At 36.9% G+C, this 23,396-nt stretch overlaps 1 protein-coding gene across 1 annotated transcript in view; it reads right to left on the bottom strand.

Moving 5' to 3' along the window:
• Positions 1-2,932: 2,932 nt before the first annotated feature.
• poln (polymerase (DNA directed) nu) overlaps positions 2,933-23,396 on the bottom strand; it is a 78,290-nt gene continuing 57,826 nt past the window's right edge. The window contains exons 20-27 of the mRNA XM_038270315.1: positions 18,437-18,548; positions 15,252-15,334; positions 12,356-12,487; positions 5,950-6,060; positions 4,609-4,687; positions 4,135-4,202; positions 3,928-3,989; positions 2,933-3,320 (exon numbers count right to left, since the gene is read on the bottom strand). Of these exons, the coding sequence (XP_038126243.1) occupies positions 3,201-3,320; positions 3,928-3,989; positions 4,135-4,202; positions 4,609-4,687; positions 5,950-6,060; positions 12,356-12,487; positions 15,252-15,334; positions 18,437-18,548 (767 nt within the window). The 3' untranslated portion in view covers positions 2,933-3,200. The remainder of the gene's footprint in view (positions 3,321-3,927; positions 3,990-4,134; positions 4,203-4,608; positions 4,688-5,949; positions 6,061-12,355; positions 12,488-15,251; positions 15,335-18,436; positions 18,549-23,396) is intronic.

Raw genomic sequence — 23,396 nt, 5'->3', positions numbered from 1 at the left:
CTTCCCTTTGACAGAATGCTGTATTATGACACCAGAAAAGCTATTATGCTAACTTTACCCCCATTTCTTTTATACTGACATTTGGAACATTGTATAGTTGTAAAGATTGACTGAAAGATGACTGAAAACATGGGTGTATATAAGCTGTATTGATTAAAGACAATGCATTGAGCTTTTACATGCTTAAAACATGTCAATTGTTCTTTTTTCCTTATTTCAGAAGCCAGAGTTGTGACTTCTTTGTTATTTTAAGAAGAATAACAAAACCATTTTTCTATAAGATAAATATAAACGTATTAAATCATACTGATTGTTCCTAAACTTTATGTAATAAGTTACAGCTCTGTATAAACGTTTTCAACTTTATCAGGGTTGTGTTGTAAAAACGAAACAAAAAAGAAATCACCATTCTTATGGCTTAATTAATTGAAGTATGCCATTTAATTGCACACTTAATTTTTAATCAGAGGCTCAAAGTTTTTCAAAATTTAAGTTAGGAAAGTTGACCAAAAGGTCCACAGAAGTCGAATGTTTCTCACTAATTACAGTCCTTTGAATCCAATATGGCCGCCTGGCATCTAAAATTTGGTGATTAATGAAACATGACATAAGATTTAATCTTAAATACCATAAATAAATGAAATTGTTAATAGGTTTGATTCTTGTTTATTTTACATCAAAGTTCTCTCCTGCGTTCCTCTTTTAAGATGTTGCTAAAGCTCTATTACCTTGACAAAAATATAAAACGACATTATTTGTTGCTCTTTATTAGGGATCCAAAGTCTGGGCAGAAATTGAAAAAATACTTAATTACAGAAACATATTTTCTAAAGGGATTTGTCAAAAATCTTCTGTATCACTAAAAGGGTATTTTCGGCAGTAAAAACAGCTGTTCTTGTTGAACAGTTAGTCTTTTAGATGTATATTTTCTTAACAATGGATGCTGACACACATTTTAGCATTAAGGATAAAAAAGTGCAAATATTAACTCAGCTAATTTTATATCTTTATCTCCCAATAATAAAGAAGTTTGATCTTCACACAGTTTTTTAAAGCAGCTTTTCTGTAAAGTTCTCTATCAGTGACGTAATAATGAAATAATCTGATCAAGTAAATTTTAACTGTGCTGCAGTCAAACAAAAGATAATAGATTGTTAATGTTTTAATCATTTACATTAGATATACATAAATTCATTTATTTAGTTATCAGGACTTAGAATATTAGAAAAATATAAAGATTAGCAGACTTTTTAAGACCGTTTAGAGAGCGTGCAGATAGAAAACAGACATTTTCTTGCACAGATAATTCTACTTTTCCACATTTTTAAACACTACAGCAACAAACATCATATTGTAAACAGCAGAACAGGGTTTTAAAATGCTATTTTAAATATAACATTTTAAGCACAATGTTAAAATGCATATTTATATGGCTCCCTTTACTGCAATACTCCTAAATATTTAAAAATCAAGTAAAATATCTGGCTAGTGGTCCTCAAATCAAATGCATAAAATGTTACCTCAGAGAACATTAGGTAACAAACAGCTATAGCTGTAGAGGAGTTCCACGGTTGAAAAACTGCATTCCAGACTTTGATTGCTTCACATAGCAATGCTTTATCAACCAAAACTGCACACAGAACGCTATTATCTGGTGTTCATCAGTCATCACAAAACCCCAACAATGAGGAACGGTGGGGGCAGCATCATGCTTTGGGGGATTCTCTACTTCAGCAAAGGAAGAGAAGGTAATGGGAAGTTGGAGGGAGCTGGATGTGACAGTACAGACAGAGAACCTGTAAGATGGTGAAAGACTCAGGACTGTGGTGAAGGTTCAATGACCTCACAAATAAAGTCAGAACCAGAGTGGAAGGGTTTAAATGAAGATATAGGGGTTACCATTTTACTCTATTTCATCAAATAAGGGTGAAAAAAACTCAAAGAACTTTTAATTCACAACAAAAAACAGCTTCATTCGTGTTTATTTTCCCTCCATCCAACTAAAAAAAAAACAAGTTCCACAAGTGCCTACTGGCACATACCAGTCTCACGCCTCCCTTTGAATAGAGGCAGGGTGGGGGGCTTGCACACTTAAACCTCCAAACAATGAAAGAATAGAGGGGTAGATTTCCATAACACTGTCCTCTGCTCCTGCCACGAAGGACCTGTGAGAAAAGTTTTTCTCATGTCAGTAAATTTAGAGCACATTTTCTACTTTAGAAAACTAAGGGACCAATGAAACCATTAAAAGGGTAAATGACTGCTTTTAAAAAGCATGGAGATGACTGGTTATGGCAAATTCATTTTCAAGGCTAATTGAGGAGATGGGAGAAAATAGGAGGATATAAAAGGGACTCTTGCAGTGGCTGTCAAACAAAAAGAAATTCGATCAGTGTGCCAGGGAGCAGACGAATGCGTGAGCATTTGTGGAATGTGTGAGAGTGAAAAGGAGTAATGCAGGCACAGGGTAGAAAGGGTGAGTGGGATTGAGCCAAGAGAGTGGATAAAGGAAGAGAAATGGATGCTCAAAGATGAGTGAAAAATTAGATCAGCTGCTTTAAATCATGTTAACATTGTTCAGAGCAGAGCTCAGTTGTCTCATGCACCAATATGCCCGAATAGCCTTTAAAAAACAGGTTTTTCAAAAAGCATAGGAAATTAATTTTGGACGTTGTGTTTAAATGGATTCAGCATTTTAAATGGAAAACAGTTTTAATTCAGCATAAGTATATATCCACGTTTCAGACAAAAGAGGTTTTGAATCTAGAAGATTAACTAACAACTAATTTTAGGAACCGATTAGTAACAAGCCCTTTGTCAAACATGAAACTTCACCTTGGTAGCGAGGCAAAGGAATCATTTTTAGTCCTAACAAGATGCATGTGTGTGTCTGTGTGTGCAGAAGAGGAGGAGGAGGTGGACAAGGGATCTCTTTTTTTTTTTTTTTTTACAGGATAAAGAGAGAGAGAGAAACAGAACTGGTCCAATCCAGTCAGCGGTTGCCCCCAGAAACAGATAGAGGGAAGCAAGGACCACAAGCTGCAGCTGCATGGTTTCCATAGGGACGTGGATGCTGGACCAGTTAAGGAGGAGAGAAAAAGGGATAAATAGAGGTGTTAAAAAAGATGGGTATGAGGGAAGAAAAAAAGGCTCCAGAGGAAAACTATGAGCATAAGAAACAGAAATGGTTAGTTAAATAATCATGGTGGAGCGGGAGAGGGGGAGGAGGAAGATGGAGTTTGGGAGACAGATGGTGGAGTGTGAAGCTCTGACATGGATCCCCAGGACTTGCCAATGGAGACTGCCACCTTCAGGGGCACCTGGGAAACACACAGTGGAGGAATAATGTCATTGCCTGTCATGCACAGTAGTCAGAGGTTCTTTGTTCACTTTCCACACTCATGCATCGCAGAACAACATCAAACATGACAATTACAAGTAACAAAAATATTCCTCCCATTAGGAGACGCAGGTTTTGCAAAAAATACAAAAAGCTTTTTTCAGATCTTTACAGAATGAACGTATTTTAAGCAGAGATTTAATGAAACACACAAACTCTTATAACTAATTAGGTGACTTATTTCACTTCACTACTCAACAATGCACCTCTTTGCCTGTGCAGATTCTCAATCATCCAGGTCATGGCAATCATAAAACAGGCTTAAATTGGAAGGCAACTGCACTTCAGATATGCTTTTTTCTGAACGTTTTGACAACTATCCGGGAGTCTTTTTCAGTTCTGTCGGCTCGCACCAGAACAAACTGTAGTTGGAGTGCAGCTTAAATGCATCAGCATTCCAACTGCAAGAAGGTATGACATCTTTTGCACTGAAATCATCAAGTTCGTTGAGCCTAAACAAATATAAAATTTTCCCTAAAAAAAAAAAAAAAAATTTAAACATGTATTTTGTTATCCACTCAACTCACTTTTAGATGAACTCCTAGATGGTGGATGTCATGAAGAGACTCCATGGTGCTTTTCACCAAAGCTGCACATAATAACAAATACGAGTGTGTCCAAGTTGTTTTTTTGTATGTGCTATCATAAAAAGCTCTTACGACGAGGTTTAAATACATTTGATCTTTTTTTTTTCTTTCTATTGTTCTTTTTTTGTTAAGATGAAACTTATTTACCTGCAAACTCCTCCACCTGAGAGTTTTCCACTTCATAAAGAAGCTCATCATGAAGCTGTGCTAAAAGCCTGCAGTAACAGAGACACGTAGAAATGCATAAGGCACAGTTCTCCTGAAAAACAGCGACTGACCAAGTAAAGTAGTGCCTTATTTATTTATTTTTTTAAGGAATCAGAGTTTGTTTGTTTTGCACATTGCTCTGCTAACACATGATCTGACTGATGAATTTGGCTCCTGCTTGGAGTGTGTTTACTCTAGCTGAATGTTTGGCAGCAGCACTCAGTCTCAACCAATGTATTTGGATGAGAAACCTGGGAGTGTTGTCTCTGTGTTCTGGTGTGCAAGACTCAGTCAGATGGTCTCCAGTGATACAACAAGAGAGCACCTGGAGATCCAATGCATACTGGATCACTGTTGGGTCTTTTTACACCAAGAGAGGATTCAGCACTGCAAAGGTGTTTTTATTGTTGGTACCTGGCAGAGAGCAAGCTGGAGGAGGAGACCTGGTTAAAGATTGAGATCATAGCCATTTTACAGAGATCAGCTGCTGAACCTGGAAATGGAAATCATGAACACATTACCACAGTGACAATGTCATTTAGGCCCAGTTTAATTTTCACAATTTCACAATTTTCACATGACCTTAGAGATGGAATGGATGGAGGGTGGATGGAATGGACGGATGGATGGTGGATGGATAGATGGATGGATGAATAGATGGAAAATTGATGGAATGGATGACTGGATTGTGGATAGATAGATGGTGGGTTGATGGACGAATGGGTGGGTGAATGGATAAATGGGTGGATATATAGATGGATGGTAGATAGATGGATGAATGGGTGGATGAAAAGATAAGATGGTGGATGGATGAATAGCTGTTTGGATAGATAAATAGATGGATGGTTGATTAATGAATAGGTGTTAGGATGAATGGATGAATAGATGGATGATAGATTAATAATTTGAATTTTGGATGGATGGGTGCATTGATGAATGGGTGGATGGATGAATAGATTAATGATGGATGAATGATATAGGGATGGATAGACGATTGGAGGAGTGGGTGGATGGATGGGTGTATGGATAAATTGATGATTGCTGGATGGATGGATAGTTTAATAAAAAGATGGATGGGTGGATGATTAAAGTAAAGGATGGGTGGATGGATAATTGGGTGGATGACATGTTTGGATAGATGGATGGATGACAATACTAATGGAGAGATGGAAAGCTGTTGGATGGATGGAAAAATTATGGATGGATAAATAAATAGAAGATGGATGAATGAATATGTGGATGACAGGGGAATTAACAGATTTTTGGATGGGCAGATGATAGAGTGACTGGTGGATAGATGAATGGATGGATTAATGCCTGGATGAATAGCTGTTTGGATGGATTAATGAATGGATGAATGATAGATGGATGACTACATGGATGAGAGATAAAGGAATAGATCATGGGATGGATGGATAATAGAGGAGTGGATGAATGGTGGATAGATGAATATATGGAAGTTGAATGATTGATTAATTATTAGATTTTTGGATGGATGGATGGATGGATGGATGGATGTTTAAATAGATGGATGGCAGATGAATGAATAGATGCCTAGATGGATAAATAAAATTCTAGACTTTTAAGCAACAAATATTTTTCAACTAAATTCTCGTGTAAACATTACTCGATTTAAAAATTATATTTTCACCAAATTCAAGATATTTCCAGATCGATTAGGACCCCTGCATCTCAGGGTCGAACTGAACAGCGTAGAACCGGTTCTGACAAGTGGTTAAGTTTCAGAGGTCGTACCCTGAACCACAAAGTTGACAGCCTGTCTTTCAGCCTGCATGCGGACCCCCCAGTCTGGGGAGTTGATGTTGGGGAGGTTACGTCTTCGGCCCATTAAAGACACCACATAGCCTAGAATAACAAAAAACAAGACAAAAAGCACCCAATGTATATGTTTTGTGACAGTTTCCATGATAAACCATATACATATTGCTTTATGAAACCATTTACACCCATTGATTTCTGTGCATTTGCAACATCACAGCCACACCATCCAGTGTATTTTATGTATGTTACAAGAGTAGTACAGCACTGGGAAAAAATTGTATTTCAAACATAAAAAAATAGTATGAAATGTACTAAATGCATAATCATTCAGCATGCTAACCTAAATCCCCTATGCTATGATTGTAGCTACAATCTTTTAAAGTATGTCTGTAGATGCAGAAGCTAAAAGTTGTTAATAATACCAGCTCTCTTACATCAGACGAAGAACTTTCTTTAAAATTCAGCACTTGCCACAGATTCTTTAATCTGAACTTTGATCAAGCCATTCCAACAGCTAAAAAAACTTAGATCTGAATAATGTTGTTGTAGCTTTGGCTGCATTTTAAGAGTATATCTGTGGGAAGATGAACCTCTACTTCAGTCTCAATCTTCTGTTGCCTCTAATTGCTCTTTGTTCCTATAATTTTTTTTTTTCAGCCCTGATTACTGCTAAACATATACCAACAAGAAATGCAAAATACTGTAGGAAACATGCATATGGAGAAGAGCTACAATACAGTAGATATCAAGTTCCATGTATGAAGGTCTCTCCAAGTCTGCACTTTATTTGGTAGAAGTTAAAACAACAACCAAACTGTTAGGTTGCCAAATCAGCAGCTGGAAGACAGAAACACTTTTAACGCATCTGTTAAACATAACCTGAAAATGTTTTTTTCTTTACTGTATACAATTTTTTCTTGAATCCCATAGCATAATGCTGCCACCATTATGTGTCTCAGTTAGTATGTGGTGTTAAGGTAGATGTGTAGTATTAGTTTAATGCTGCACATAGCGATTTGGATGTTGGCAAAAAGTTCTTATGAATAACACGTGGACAGAAGCACACATTATTATATGCAAGTATGCAAAAACAACACATGCCTGCACATATGGTTGACTAGTACATTCCACCAAACTGGACAATGGATCAGGCTTTACACCTAAATCCCTCCAGTAGCCCTTACTCGGAGCTAAGCCACCCAGGACATGAAACCTGAATGACCTACACACACAATTATGCACAATAACATCAACTATTGTATTAGAAATGGGGTGGAAAACAGATAGCAGCACACCCAAATCGGCTGCTCTTTGTGAGTTGACTTCTGAAACATGCGTGTGACCATTTACAAGGAATGTGATCATTTGTTTTGGGGCTCAGTAATGATGACGTCTAGTGAGTTGTAGTTACAGAATATCACAGACAGCGTTTCTGTCATAAGACAGGTATGACCTGAGTCCTATTGGAATGTTTTTCAAAACCCTACTGTTGTTTTGCATGGACAAAAAAAAAAAAAAAAAATGTGTTGTTTTTTTCCCCCAATGGTTGTTTTTACATTGATTTATGGTTTAAACAAGAGGATAGGTGCTGAAAACTAAAACAATCCACAGTTGGATCTGTTTTTTAATTCTATATTTTTCTTCGCTTCTAATAAAAACAATACTTTCACACTTCTCACTTTTCCCAAGAAGGAATTTTATGAAAGCTGAATGGAAACTTTGATTTCTGAAACACTTTGAGTTGGTTTTTTGAGATGAATTCCCACTCAAGTTTAGGAAATTAGATTTTTAATGATGGCCGTATTTTAACAAAAGAAACAATTTATTTTGCCAACTTCCTTAAGTTTTTGAAAGACTTTAACAAATATGTATGACATCCTTTAATGTCAATACAAAAACTAGTTTACTATATAGGTAAGACTTTAGGTAGTAAGGCTTAGGGGGCAAGTTAAGGCTGCACAATAGGGCCAAAACATATATCACGAAACATTTCTCGGTTTAAGTCAGTAAGATATTCAATTCAGTTAATTATATAGCACAAATTCACAATATATGTCAACTCAAGGCATTTTACAGAGACAATACTGTGAGATTGGTTAGGAAAACCAGTTGACTGCATTCAATCATTGACTAAAAAGACATGCTCCTCCTGAACAAGCCTGCAGCGAAAACTTAATGAGTTGATGCAATCAGCTGGTTCTCCTTACAAAACTTTGAATCAATTTGACTGCATGAACAGGTTGAATTGGCTCTGAGATGTGCCCTGAGATGACATGTGTTGTTATTCCTTCACATTCAATGCCATATGTCAGCACAAGGTCCAAAGTATGAAGATGAGAATGTGTAAGACTACTCGTATTTTGAACAAAGCCAATGGAGTCTAAGATAGCATGGAAGGATGCATTTAAGCTATCACCTTTAATGTCAGCATGGATGTTAAATTTCCTCTCTATGATGCCTTTGTCAGTACTTAATACCAGTTAGTAACGTTAGCTACGCCGTTACCTTTTTAAGGAACGAGTAATATAACTAATTACTTTGACTGTAGCTATAACAGAGTTACCATTGCCGACACCCTGTTACTGCACGTTACTCAGGTCACACAATTAACCTTTTTTTCTTGATAGGATTCATGCGCGCCTTGTCATGAGAGAGGGGGATGAGATTGGTTGATGTATAGTGAGCTTCCGTCTGTCAGTTGGGTAGGTGGGTGTTTCCGCTGGTGGGTGTTAACGTACAGCACACACAGAGAGATGGAAAGTGAGGAGGACTCCAGCAACAAAACAGCGTTTTCCAGATGGAAATACCAATGTTACATTGAGCTGAGTTTCCCTTCCCTGTGTGGAGATACGGTTTCCCCTGCATCTCCGCACACCGCAGGCGGCACTATTCACAGGGCATGCTACAGGAAATGTGCATGCTCGCTAAAGGCGCGTAAGAGCCACCCTGTGTTCGCGCCACAGGGGAACTATGGAGAGCATGAATGGATGGACGGATGGATGTTGCAGAATCTATAACAACCCAAACACACAGGATTTCAGAATTAGACATCCCCAGTTATTAATTTCATATACTCACCAGATCTGAAAGCCCTGTTAAAAAACTTCACACCCATGAGTAGAGGTAATGCAGCCTGATGATATTTACACCGCATCAGATACCGTTCCCCCCATGTTAAGAAGGGGGGAACGGTATTTACCCCTGATGTCATTTACGTTGATTTGCAATAAATGCATAACTCTCTGCAGGTCCTTGTCTTTGTCGTCCACTCTATTCAGCTGGCTTTTGAAACACACGGCGAGAAGGTGGGGGCTGGGTGGTGAGGGTTATTGAGGCGAGAAACGCAAAAGTAACGCAATAGTTACTGTTACTGGTAACTAGTTACTTTTATTGTGGAGTAACTCAGTTACTTTTGGGAGAAGTAACTATTAACTATAACTAATTACTTTTTCAAAGTAACGTGCCCAACACTGCTTAACACTAATTCAGATAGGGACTCTGAAAGCTGATCTAAAAAGTGAGAATACCAGATGGATGATACACAGTTAAAAAAAGTTTTATTTGCTTTACAATTGGAATGGGGAAAACTAAGGGTTAGATGGTCAAAAGAATTGTAATTATTAACCCACTTTTGACTAATCAGTAAGTTAGAATGAAAGATTGTTACTACTCCTCGATAAAAATTCTGGGTATTTGAAAATGTAGATAGCTGCAAGGAATTGCTTCATTGAAATAATCAAATAATTTCCAGCTCCAGTGCCAGCCATGTTTGTTTTACAGCATTATTGTTTAAGGAAGGAATCAAAATATTCTGATGATATCATGTCAAAACTATAACTGAGATGTTTTATTGCCAAAGCAGCAGATAGACATGTCACTGCAATGTCATTGCAATGTTTTAATCAAACCATATACAACTACTATATTATAATAAAGTGCAAATATTACTTAGTTCAGTATTTGTTAGCTATATTGGCATTGACACCAGTAAGTGATACTATACAAATATGTGGGTAAATATCAATTTTCAGCCAAAACACCAATATTAATATTGAATAATGGCCCAGCTTTTCAGATTTGTGTATCTCTAATATTTGTCTATTCATTGCGACGAATACATAAACAAAATGAATAAACAAAGATTAGAAATGTCCCCTTGTTTGTTTCAGTCTATTATAATAAATATAATCTTACTATTTATGTAAGTGTGTATAAATAAGGTAAATATTTGACCATTTAAACCCTTTAGATGTCTCCAGACACTATGTGTGTCGAACAACAAAGGTTTAAAAATGTAAGCCTTTGGACTTTAAAGAAAGAAAGATAAGAAAGATAAAATCTTTCGTTTGAAAATTATGTTTGACATTCTGAAAAGAGATGCTCTGGCATTTATCTAAACAGCTTTTAAGAAATTTGCATCATCTAAAGAGCAACAGCTGTCTTGCCCACAGAGTTGGCTGCAGAACATTTTAACATCAAGGAAAACAAATGAAACAGGATTCAAAACACAACACACACAAGAGAAAAAAAGAACAACTCAGCTGAATGAAAAAAAAATCAATAAACTATTTTGATTTTTTTCTTATGTGTCGAGCTAACTGCCTTGCTTGTTCCCTTCCCTCTCAACTTATTTAGCCACATTGAGAGACTTGCTCACATTCACAATGTCTTAAAATATATTTTGTACATATGACAGCAGCAGAGGCTGCAACCATCCCCTCATCCCTGCTTACACTGCCATCAACCACTCTTCAGGACAAATTACTGCTCATCAGGTACAAACTATAAACTTGAAACAAGGGCACATATTCTTCCCAGTCAGACTATTTGATGTCAAGCTTCAAGTCCCCTGCCAACCAAGGACTGTTAAACCTTCACTCCCAGGGTGGGATAATGCTGGGACAGCTTAAAAAAATCAGCAACCAGGGAGATAATAAGAAAGTGAAAAAAAGCAAGCGGCAGAATCAGGAGCAGCAAGTGGTGTAAATAAACCCAACGGATATTTCCTGACTGTAGAGACATCAACTGACCGCTAGTTCAGCTCATATCGTTCTACCCCTGAAAAGGAGGAGGTCTCTGATCTGTGCACAGCATTTTATTACATATCATCGATCAAGGAGCTGCCTGCAGAGAAAGGGGACGTGCAGAGCGAGGATTGGGGTGTGACGCTGCTTTGGGTGATGCGGCCTGGCTTTGTGTGCGACTAGAGAAGAGTGTTTGCAGAAATTGCAGGAGCTGCAAGAAGTATGAAGAAAAAATACTAGACACAAAATAAGATTGTTTTTTAATGAATGCCAGGATGGCAGCGTGCCATGCAGAAAAAACCTACCAAGACATCATAAGAATGAATAATTAATATCTGAACTTCATACTCTTTTATGTGGGCAATACAAGCCGCACAGAGCATCAACAACAAATAAGAGAGGTGGAACTGTTTGACTGCAGGCTTATCTTTTTAAGTCAGATTGTCTAGAATGAATTTACCGGCTCAAATGTGGAGCTTTGTGACATCGTTACTCTTCCTTTCCGCTCTGTGTTGTGCTCAGTGAGAGTTTAAAGTGCAGACTTTACACTATTTTGTGTGAGCATGTGCAAGTCTGAGGTGTGCTGTGCTGGCAGTTCAGTCTGAATATATAAATAAAGTGTCCCGTCGGAACCATCAAACCTCTCCGGTCCAACCCGTGCTTCGTGAACCACCCTTCAAGTATTGACCAGAGGCAGTTTGTCTCATTCCTGCCAATGCAAGCACATCCTCCTAACTCTTTAGCCAAACACTTACACAGACATGATGGTGTAAGAAATTCAGAGTGAGCACAAACATGGGAATAACTGGGTAAGCCCTGTGATTCAGCGGCTTAGATGACCATTGATTCAGCTGTAGAGGCAACATTTTAAAGCAGATGTTTTCCTATTGCTGTACAGCTCTGTTAGGCCAGTTAAAGCTAGCTACATTCCAGCTTTAAATTACCTATTCTTTATTAGTTTATTCCTTCTTTATGATGCTGTTTGAGATCATTATTCAGTTCAGTCTCTGCTATCTGTCAGATAGATGGCTTCCGTTTGAACATTAACAGCTTTGATATACAGAGAGGTTGTCATAGTTGAGCCAATGGCCAAATCATGAACCTTCCACCACCGTGCTAAACAGCTGGTATGAGGGCGCTACCACACAAAGCTCTATGGCCTATAATAAGGCTAGACTCTCTTCTTGCAACCTTTTAAAATGTGCTCTTTATGTCTCGTCTTTTTCATAATCTCCATATACTTCTATAAAACCTATTTTTTACATGAATACATTAAAGCAAAACTCAGTTACATGAATTGTGGATTTCAGATAGGCAAACTATTAGCACTGCTTTATATGGGTGGTAACACATGCCTTGTTTGTGGCTCTGCTGGATGGTTCTCTGGATGAAGGCCTGGACGTCCCCGTAGGTCCGGAGGAAACTGTCCTGGAAATGACGAGCCTGCTCAGAGCTCACCCCTAATATCCCTGACAAACGTTCACGACCTACAGCGAAAAACATGATCTGGGATTAACTGTAATATGGAGGAAACACTCCAAAATCCTCAAATTATATTTAAACCATAATAGAAATACACAAATGTAAAACTACTCCCACTTTTTATTTTTATTTTAATTATGTATTTCTTTGCAGACTGGTCTCTATTGTGTTTGTAAACCAACAGACTTGTGTTTTATAATAAGTTAAGAACTCTAAGTCCCTTTGGTAAAGTTTTTGCTTTACCTCTTCTAAAAAAAGTGGTTCTAGCTAAAGATTCTTTTTTTAATAGATCCTTAATTAACATTGTTGATCGTTAATAGTTAACTGAGATAAATGTGTCATGTGGGGAATATAATGAAAACATATACTGAATTATTTAGTATGACTCAACTTAAGTGGATACGAACGACTTCTAAAATGAAAGACAAATCCCCACACAACTGTTCCCAAAAAGATGCGAAGTCATTATTTGGTATTAAAGTAAATAAATGTGAACTTTCTGGAACTGTCTGGAAATAGAAAGAGAAAAAAGGCTGAAGATATCTGATCAGATTTGTGGATGCATTTTTGAAATCATTGTAATATTAACTGAATATGAAGTCACAGTGCTAATTAAAATGTGACAAGGTGCTTGTAGAGGTCCTTTATTTGGACCTGTTGTGTTCTGTGTGCTGGTGTGTGTATGCAGGGCCCCACATTCCTGCTGAATGAGGTCAGCTCTGGAGTGAACTTTAACCTTTATTACCGATACCCTCTGTGATGCTTTCTCTGGCACTGCAATAGTTTATAATTTCTCTCCTCCTTACTTTCTGCATGCTTTTAGGCCCTTATACTCTCAAATCCTATACTTTGATAACAAAAACACCTTACAGATTTGCTCTTGTAGGTAATTTCTACAAAGGAAGAGCAAATAAAATACCTAATTAAAATAATGTAAATAAACTGAGACCTATCGAATAAAGTAAAGCCTGAATATCTAGTTAACTTATGTCTAACCTCCAGGACACCACTGTGTTGCCCACCATCTTTGTTTTGCCCCGCGTTTCTGACCTATTTGTGTACATACGTCTGTGTACGAGGGCACAGCGCTGCTGCTGTTTCGCCCCTCCTCCCTGGCCTGATTGTCTTCATAGAGAGCGTTCCTTGGTATTTAGTAACCATAGCAACGCATCCCTCTATAAAGAGTGGTCTGTCTATGCTGATCAGGATCTCTTCGAATCCTCCCCCTCTCTGTGTCTCTTTACTCTTCCACATTCACCCAAAATATTTCTTTCAGAGACCTTTAACTCTAAATTTCCCTCTACATGTTTGGTTTTCATGAAAATAAAATAATCTCTCTTAAAAATATTGAAAATTTCAACCTAAATTTATAAAAGTGCTGCTCTGCATTTAATTATGTCATTAGTAGTTAACCTTAAATACACTTTTTCTTTTCAGTATTTCTTTTCAATTCATAAAAGGTCCAAATGCTACATTTTGCACTCTATATTTTATTTTAAAAACTTTTTAAATTTTATAAATACATTGCTATATGTTGAATATTGTGAACATATCATAATTGAACTTTTTTATTTTCACCTTTTCTTTGTTAATTTGTTTTCTAAGTGGTCACATCATGTAAGGATCAAATGTAACTCGGTAATATGCAGTTTTAATGTAAAAATTAATGTATAGAGATTTCTACCATTTTATTCCAGCCATCATATTAGTGAGAAGGAGTTGGAACAAATTGCATTTTTTTCAGAACTAAAGACAAATATAAACAGCTGGGTTTTTTATAGGTCAAAATGGCTTTTAAAGTAAACATTAACACTAGATATGGTGCATAGCAGCCAATACCCAGAAATTATTAAAACAGTTACCTAACACAGACGGTTAAACTAACTCTATTCTATTTAAATCTTAATACCTTACCTCTAAATGTCAATATTTTGTAATCTCTTAAAGTGGTCAGGATCAATAGTTCTTAAGGTTTTTTTGTTTTTTAAAGCCCTTTCAAAGATTTTTTTTCCCATCTTGGCTTTTCGGAAATGTCCCATGTTTTTATGGTGACAAAATCATGGTGACAAAATGTACAGCATGTGCTTCAAGTCAACAGCCAAACTTTATTTATAGAGCACTTATCATAAAAAAAATCAGAGACAATGGATAAGAGAAAGAGTCTTTGACAGTAGGTGAAAGAAAAATTATTTTTCAATTAAAGGTATAGTGGAGGATGCTCTTTTTCCAGGTGGATTATCTAAATAAGTGGTCCTCCTAATTGTCAATCATTCTGGTGATATGTTTACGTAAGGCCGTCCTATATGCTCGTCCCCATTTTCACTTATCCGTGGTGAGTCTGACATAGTGGAAAAACTGCAAATCTTCTTTTGGAAAGTATTGCACAAGTGATGCAAACAGCAACTTTTAAACAGAGTGTACACGAGTAGAAATGGGCTCATGCACGCTCTCACACACTTGTAATAGGCGTTCCCTCTCGGTAGCGGGTACAGGGTTGTGCATGTGCATTTTATTTATTTAAGAGGAGAAGGTGGATATTTTCAAAACTGAGCGAAAAAATCTTTAATCGTCAACCTCATACCAAATTCTCTGCTAACAGCTCTTTTAGAAGGCTAAAACACTTATAGGAACTAAAAAACATATTTCTGTCTACATTTAACTGTCATTCTAATCTTCTCATCAAGTAACTAATTTTCTTATCTATTTATAATAAAATGGGATCCCTGTTTACTCCTAATTTAGTGGGAGTCAGTGGCGGTAAATACTGACCTGCTCCATAAACCACTGAATAGACAACCCGCTTGGCATGTTCTCGATCTTCCGGGGTCACCTCATCCACACTCTTCCCTTTCCTGGGTGACAAAAAAAAATATTCACATTTAAAAAGATTAAATAAAATGTCAACCATTTTAAAAGAACTGAGTGATGTGGTAGTGAGATATTAACATTGCAAAGGCAGGTTGTTGTTTTTTCTTTCTGTCAGGATTTCAAAAATTGTTTGAATTCATTAAATGTCAAAGTAGTAAGATATTTGTTTTAAATCCAAAAAGTTAGATGTATTTCCTTGGCATGGGAAGGAAAAGCATTTTAATCTGCATGACGTGGGTCAAACATTTTGAATAATCTTTCAAAAACATCTTACAAGTTTTTGATATAGCTTTGGTAATTTCCTTCTTACAGGACTAGAGTAACTGAGGCAGTTTGTCAGCCATCCTACTTACACAAACCTTTTCAGCTCTACCTAAGCTTATTTTATAGGAGCAAGATTTGGACTGATGGCCACCCCTAAATATAGACTTTGTTATCTTTAAATTAATAATAATTGAATAACTGAACTTTATTGATGTCACATTGGAGAAATTTACCTCAGATTTTAGCCCATTTCCTTTGCAGAGCAGAGGGCTGCCATTGCGCGGCGCCTGGGTGTGGGGTAAAGGGTCTTGCTCAGGGACCGAGAGTGGAGGCTGTGGGGATCGAACCAGGTACTTGCAACCTTCTCAGAGCACATGCGCACTGCTCTAATCACTAGGCCAACATCCTCCCAACTATTACTTTGCAACTAATTTAGTAATATGCTTTTGATTCTGTTTCATTGGGATTTTTAATTCTGCCCAAAATGCAACTTCCAGGCTGATGTCTTGAGATGTTGCTTCCATATCACTGCAAATATTTAATGATGTGAGACTATCTTCAGACAACCCAACCCCCGTACTTTATAATTGGCATGCTTTCTCGTGTTTTTTGCCTTCAATGCATCACTCATTCTTATGACTAGAGAGTTTACTTTGATGTGTCTCTGATTTTAATCCTTTGAGCACTTTAACAGTGTCTTCCTCCTTGCTGAGTGGCTTTTCAGCCCATGGACATTTCTTTGGTGTTTATACTTGAGAATAACAGGCAAATGAAGCACATCTGGAAATTGAACCCAAGGGTAACCCAGTCGTGCTGATGGCCAGTTCAACTCATGACACTTTTGCTGATTTCTTTACATTTTTGTTAACATTCTCACCCAAGGAAGCAGTGCGTCTGAGATTCTGCCTTATTAATACATCCACAGGAGTGTGTCTAATAACTCCAGTGTTGTAACTAACCCGGTCCAAGATTACAAAGCCATGACATCATCATCTAGGCTTTACCAAATTCTTTAATGTAAGCCAAGTGTATTGAAAGTTATGAGCAGACATATCAGGCATTACCACAAAAGCAAAATCAAATGCAAAGCTGTGAAGTTAAAATGGAACATAATGGACTACTGGAAGTAAAAAGCAGGAGGGAGAGATGGACAGGGAGTGACGGTTATGGGATGTGACTCGTAGTACTGAGGCTCAGACAGGGTGGGATGACACGTCTGCAAAGTGGCATTTCTGGAGGGGCTTAAGAGAAGCTGCTGTCGCTGTTCAGTGCTGACAGACAGCCTCACACACACACAAGCAGACACAACATGACTGGTGTGTCTGAAGATCCTAAACAACCCACGGCTGGTAAAAACAGGAATAAAACAAAAAATATGGTATCTTTACATGTTTCTCTGTTATAAAGTGGTCAACATGCAGCCTAAATATCCTAAAGATGAGCATATACCCCTAGTGCACAGGATTAACAGGTAATATACACATTTCTTATTGGGCAATGATATCAATATTTCAATAGGGAATAAAGAACTAAAATCGGTTTAAACTGCCTTTTTTTCAGCAGATTATGGCTGAGGGAACCAACACTCTCCACACGTTTAAAAAGTCTGAAATACATAGTTTCATTGCACTTCCTAAAAAAATAAGACTAACCGATATTTTTATCAGAACCTTTGAAGCTGATCTAAGTTTTAGGTATTTTATTTACTTATCTATTACCTTTTTCAGGATAGAATAAAGATGAAAAAGCTAGCTCCTCTTTAAAATAGGAATGGCATGAGAAAATGCTTTTAAACAGGATGTAAGTAAAGGAAAGAGTTAACCCGCCCGTATTTATAGTCAGAGAAACAGAGTCTAAAACAACGTAAGCTAATGTAAACAAAGCTGAGGGAATTGGTTAAAGCACCAATAAAAGTATTTCAAGGATCAATGTTAGAGAAGGGAATCAAAAAAGGGCAACCAATAGATGTTGTCTACATGCAAGCTACTTGTTTGCAAGATTTGGCAAAAGTTTTTTCTGACCTACCAAACAAATGTCAATATCTCTGAGATAAATAAACCTATTGGGACATTAACAAAACTGCATTTAGTCAGATGAGAGTAAGGTTGAGCTTTTCTTCAATTTCTTATTTATTTTAGACATTTCCCGAGGAAGGTAAACCAAGGAATAAATGGCAAACTTTTTTAGAATGGTGGTAGATTTTTCTTTTCCAAATACACTTGGAAACAGAGAAAAGCTTGGTAACAAAAGGTTGTTTATTACAATTTTTTTGACAACTGAAGGATGAGGAAGCAAGAACCTTTAAAAAAAAGTGTTTTTTGTTGATCTTGTGCGGTGAAAGTAAAAACAAACAAAAGGAAGGGGAGGATCAGGTGAAACGGACTCTATTGAGAGAGGAGGTAATCCCAGTAATCCCAAGTCTAGCTCAAGTGACACCAGTTGAAAGTCTTAAAGGTGAAAAGAGATCAGTGCAGTGACGGTGTGAAGTCTGAAAAGAGCTGTTAATGTGTTAATCTGCTTAACTGGTTATTTTAACACACAACTTATATGCAGGATCAGAAATAATGAAACTAGTGAGCAAATACAAACCACACACGTAAGAGAAAAGGAGGAAAACACAGCAATCCTAGGTGATCACCAAGGCTACCATCACAGGACCCCCCTGGGGCATGGAAACTGAGTCCGTTGGTGTGGTTGATATTACTGTATGAAGTGAAGGAGATCGTGAGTCTGAGAGAAGAAGACTGAGAGAGAGGCCTAGCAGAGTGGTAACAGTTTCCTTGGCTGGGAAATAAAGGTGCACTAGAGTCATATAGACCTACCACTGAGAGGCCAGCATGGTGAAGGCGTCAGACTGCGGTTTGGTAAAAATGTGGAGAAGCTCAGGGTCGGAGGAGAAGTGAGCCAGCAAGCGGAGCTCCACTTGGCAAAAGTCTGTCAGAAACAAAAATATTTCAATGACTGCTTTAATATTTATTACCTTAAGGATGGGCAGTAGTGAGCAAAAACGTTAAGTCATCACTCATTTATTTGTTCTCCACGAAGAAGCCAAGCCTTTATATAACCCCTCAAATGAGTCGTGATCAAAATTCCAGCATTCTGAACATTTTTCGACTTATGTCTGAGGACAATCTAACACTGCACACATTGTTATGAACCTATTTACTGTTGATTTCAGCCCTCCATTTACAGGCTAATAAACAGAGCTTTATATATATTCATAACCATTTTCATTTACTAAAACTAACAAAATGACGAAAGTTAGAATTAAAAAACATTTACATTAACTGAATTGAAAACAAAAACAGACCTTGCAAAAAACTAAAACTAACTGAAACTTTAATAAGAGTTTACAAAACAAATTAAGACTAACTGAATTTCAAGAAAGAATGTGGTCAGTTTTCCTTTATGTCTTTATCACAATGCATTATTACGAGGTCTAACTTCCGGTTACTGTTTTCGCATTTTTTTTCATGGACCACATTACACCAGTAGGTGGCAGGTACGTCAGGTCATTTGTGTTGCTGCAGTGGTCTGTTCTTACCTAGGATTTTTCATAACTTTTTGGTCTTGCCGCCCATATGCAACTTTTATTACAATACAGACAAAAACGGAAAATAAAAACTAAATAATAAAATACTAAAAAATGAATTAAAACTGTAATAGAATTGAAAATCAGAGGTCAAAATTAAATAAAATTAGAAACCAATTTAAACTTCAAAACTCTTTAAACCTTTCTCATACATAAAAACTGTACCAAGAACCTGTGATTGTTGCTGCTGGTGAAAACTTACAGGGTAAAAGCACTTTGATTGCTCCGTAGGCTATATTAGCATGAATTTAGTCTAATTAGCATGTCTTAGCAGCTAAATCTGGAACTTCCACTGGAGTCCAAATCTCGACTTCCATTCATCTCCCTGCTGCAATAAAACGTATATATTTCTGTAAAGAGAGACTGCTATAAAAATTTATTTGTTGTGGGTACAATACTGATTTCAGGCAGCTGATTTACAGGATCAAACTCCAAGAGGCTTTCATTGAACATCTGCATTTAGCAAGAATGGAAGTTTTAGTTCAGCCTAAGCTAGTTAAGCAACAGCGCTAATGCTTAAGCCAAAATAACTGCTGTTATTGGAAAAATGGTCTTAGCCTATTCAACAAGAATAAGATTGGTGGTTTTCATTAAAGCAGACTTTATTATTCCTTCCAAGCATCAACAGATATTTTTTTTTCTTAAGTTCTGTCTGTTCTCATCAGACAGAATATTACACTGTTGAAGGTTAATTTCTTCATTATTTTGTGTTACTGCTTACTGTATAGGTCTGCTCATGTCCTGTGTTTTATGTGAAAGCTTACAGGTCTGCTTCAGTGAAACTTCATCCACCATTTTCTATTAACTTATTTGAGAGTAGTATCGATTCTGTGCAACTGTTAGACTCTGGGAGACTTAGATAACAGTCCTAAAAGGTCTAACTGAGAGATACATAGATGAGAAAACCTAAGGTCAGGGTCACTTTATCATCGCAGTGGTCGGGCTGGCTTGAAAGGTAGATGATCCTCTGCAATATATGCTTATATCAATGAGAGGATGATGACTGAAATAAATTCTGCTAATACTTAAAGAGGTTTAATTCTGTGTGCACATTATCTGAGAAACATCCCTCCTTCGATTCGGACTGGGTGTTCAAAATGATGATCGGACACTACTAACAACCTAACACTCCAACGAACAGCTGGGATGCATTTGCATGCAATTTCACCAAATAACTTCCCCCAACGTTGACTTGTCCTTACAGTTAACATGGTCATAATGTTCTACCCTAAAGCTGTAGTTAATTAATTAATTTGAATCAAAAATCTTCAACTTGCAAATTTTCTATTTATAATCACTGATTAAAGTCTACTCTAATGAAAGATGCATTTATTTATACTACAGCTTTATCATTAAATGAAGACATTTGTTACATAGGTTCACTTGGAGAATGATTAATTAGTTCTGCAAATTACAAATATGGAGGAAAACAGTGCAATTTTAAAAACATGCAAAACTAAAAGGATGCTAACTGAACAGAAACAAGGGAAAGCAGAAATATATTTGTATCTTATATAATAGAATAAAGTTAAACATACATGTTTTCTTACTACCTGGATAAAGATATCTCATCCATGAGGAATTGTTTAATCATTAAATCAATATCCAGTTAACGTGCAGAAAATTGGGAGATAATAACTTGGGATGAAGCATCTTATTTTAGACGGAGGACACTGATGATAAGTAGATACATTGAGGGGATAAGATGAGCAAGAAGAACATTTATGAATACCAGACTGCTTGAAAATGGGACTAATACAGAAATTGTGCTAAATATTTTGTAAGAAGGAGAAAAGATGAGATGCGAAGAAAGATGATAGTGAGGTGAAACATAAGAAAAAAGATACAACTGGCTTTGCCTGTGCTGACATAAACGAGCAAGTATCTAAAGATATCATCTTATTAATATTTGATGAGCTCCAGAGCACTTCCCCCCAGCGAGCCTAGCAGTTCAGAAACATACTGCTGACTTGGATGTGCGGATGTCCAAAAATGGGGATAAAGAAAAAGTGAAAAGCGATTCATGTGCAGTAAGATACAGGGTGAAGGATACATGATTCACATGTGAATATGTGATCTTTAGATAGCCTGATTATAACTGAGACTGTCAGTGTATGGATCCAGATCAAAATAACTGACTTCTTGTAAATGCCTATAATGAGTGACTATTATAATTAAAAATTCAACATATTTCATATATAACTAAATACTTTCTTGTGGTTTCATTTTATTTGTTTTTGAAAACAGATTTTAAAACACACAAAAATCATAGGAAGATATTTAAGAAGTAGTTAAAACTTAAGGCTCCTTCTTTAACTGTACATATACTTTAAAGTTTAGCATTTAAAGCACAATTTACTGCAAAGTCAAAGTTATTTTTTTAAGTTTGTCTTGACTTAAACTGTGATGCATGTGCTGCTCTAAACATCTAATCTTATAACATTTGACTATCAACCATTACTCATATCTTAACGCCATTATTCACATCCTCTTGAACAGCCGTTGGTGATGCACTGCAGCATAGCAAAGTTCAAAGCTTAAAGATAAAAGCTTAAGAGCTCAACATGCTTATTGACTGTATAAAATGTCTCTTGTGGGATGTGACTGACGTACAAAGGCTTTTAGTAGGAACTAATTTATCAGCATAGAGCAAAGAAACCCTTACATATGGATGCAAGAGTTCTTCGAAAGGTAACGTCTATAAATCAGACAGTTTAAAAGGTAAATACAGAAAAGCAACATGTTTTAGTCTAAGAAAAAAAGAAGGAATGAAAAGGTCATAAGGGGGAAATTGAATACAAGTTATGAGCTATTCAAACACAGCTTCTGTATTCTGCTTGAATTTCTAAAATACGACACCTGGATCTTATTTGTTATTAATCCTAGGCTGTATGGACCACAGTTTAAAACTGTAGGACTTTTTGAATTCCTAAATGACAACACTGAACACATCCAAGTTGTTAAATTATTTTATAAACCATCAAACCATTTATTCTTTCAACCATCTGTAACCATGTTCTTAAACCCCAAACAGCAGGAATATTCGTTACTAAATTCAGAAATGCTTGAAGACCTCTGTACTTTCTCAGTCGCAAAACCAAGGAAAGTTGGACTCCCTCGAATGAATAAATGCTGACAGGATATTTCTTTAAAACATTTTCAGAATAAAAATATAAAGAATAAACAAAAGGTAGAAAAGTTCGATGGAGAAGACTGTACATAAAAACTATATGCAATGAAATGTGTTGAGCCAAAAACCTTGATATTAATTTTGGACACTGGAGACCAATGTCCAAAATTAGTGTTTGATCATTGATTGAGGAAGATGCAGTTTGCTGTGCATCAGCAATCTCCAAAATGCTGTAAATCCTAGATATACTTCTACAGGGGCGTGTGACCCTGCTCCCCACTGTGCTTGGGGGAACAACTCACAGACACTTCTGTTCTCTGTGAATCCCTCCCGGAGGGAGTCTCAGATTGAGGAGACACCATAATGAAAGGCCACAAGCCAAGGACCAGAATCTGCAGATCGATCAAATGCTAAGTGGACCTGGTGGCTAATTTATGAGGAGATTACTGCAAAAACAAACCTTTCTACAACCTTTCAACATTGCTCTCTGAGTTTACAGGAAACTTTGAGACACTAGAGAAAAGAAACACAGCTTTTCTGCAGCAGGTCTGACATGCTAAGATGCTAAATAATGGAGGCAACTCAGTCTTTTCCAAAACAGAGATCAGCAGAGGTTACAGGTCTGATTTAATAAGGCAAAACATCCCTGCTTATATTTAATAAACATGGAACAGCACTAGTGAGACAGATTTGGAGGGACAAAAGAACAAAACAATAAAGAGCACTTACTACACCCTGGCTCCCTTCCATGTTGCTCTCCATTGTTTACTTTCCTTATATATGATGCACTGGTGAAATCATCAACGCTAAACCAGCGTGATGGCATCACCAGAAATACAGCAGCGGGGGGGACAGAGGTCACACAGCTAACCAGTGGGGTGTCAGATACTTTTTTTGTTTTAACCACTGGTAAGGGAGTCAAATGCAGATTGTTAGCAGGTCAACCATTTTTGAAAAACGTGTTAAATCAACTTATGTTAATTTAAGTGGGAAGGAGGCTTTACGGAATCACTACCTACAAACCTCCACAATTAACCATGGATGTACCTTCAAATTTGAT

Source organism: Cyprinodon tularosa, unplaced genomic scaffold (genome assembly GCF_016077235.1).
Source record: "Cyprinodon tularosa strain WSP-4 unplaced genomic scaffold, ASM1607723v1 ctg76, whole genome shotgun sequence".
Lineage (NCBI taxonomy): Eukaryota > Metazoa > Chordata > Actinopteri > Cyprinodontiformes > Cyprinodontidae > Cyprinodon > Cyprinodon tularosa.
This window is presented reverse-complemented; position numbering and strand designations above follow the sequence as displayed.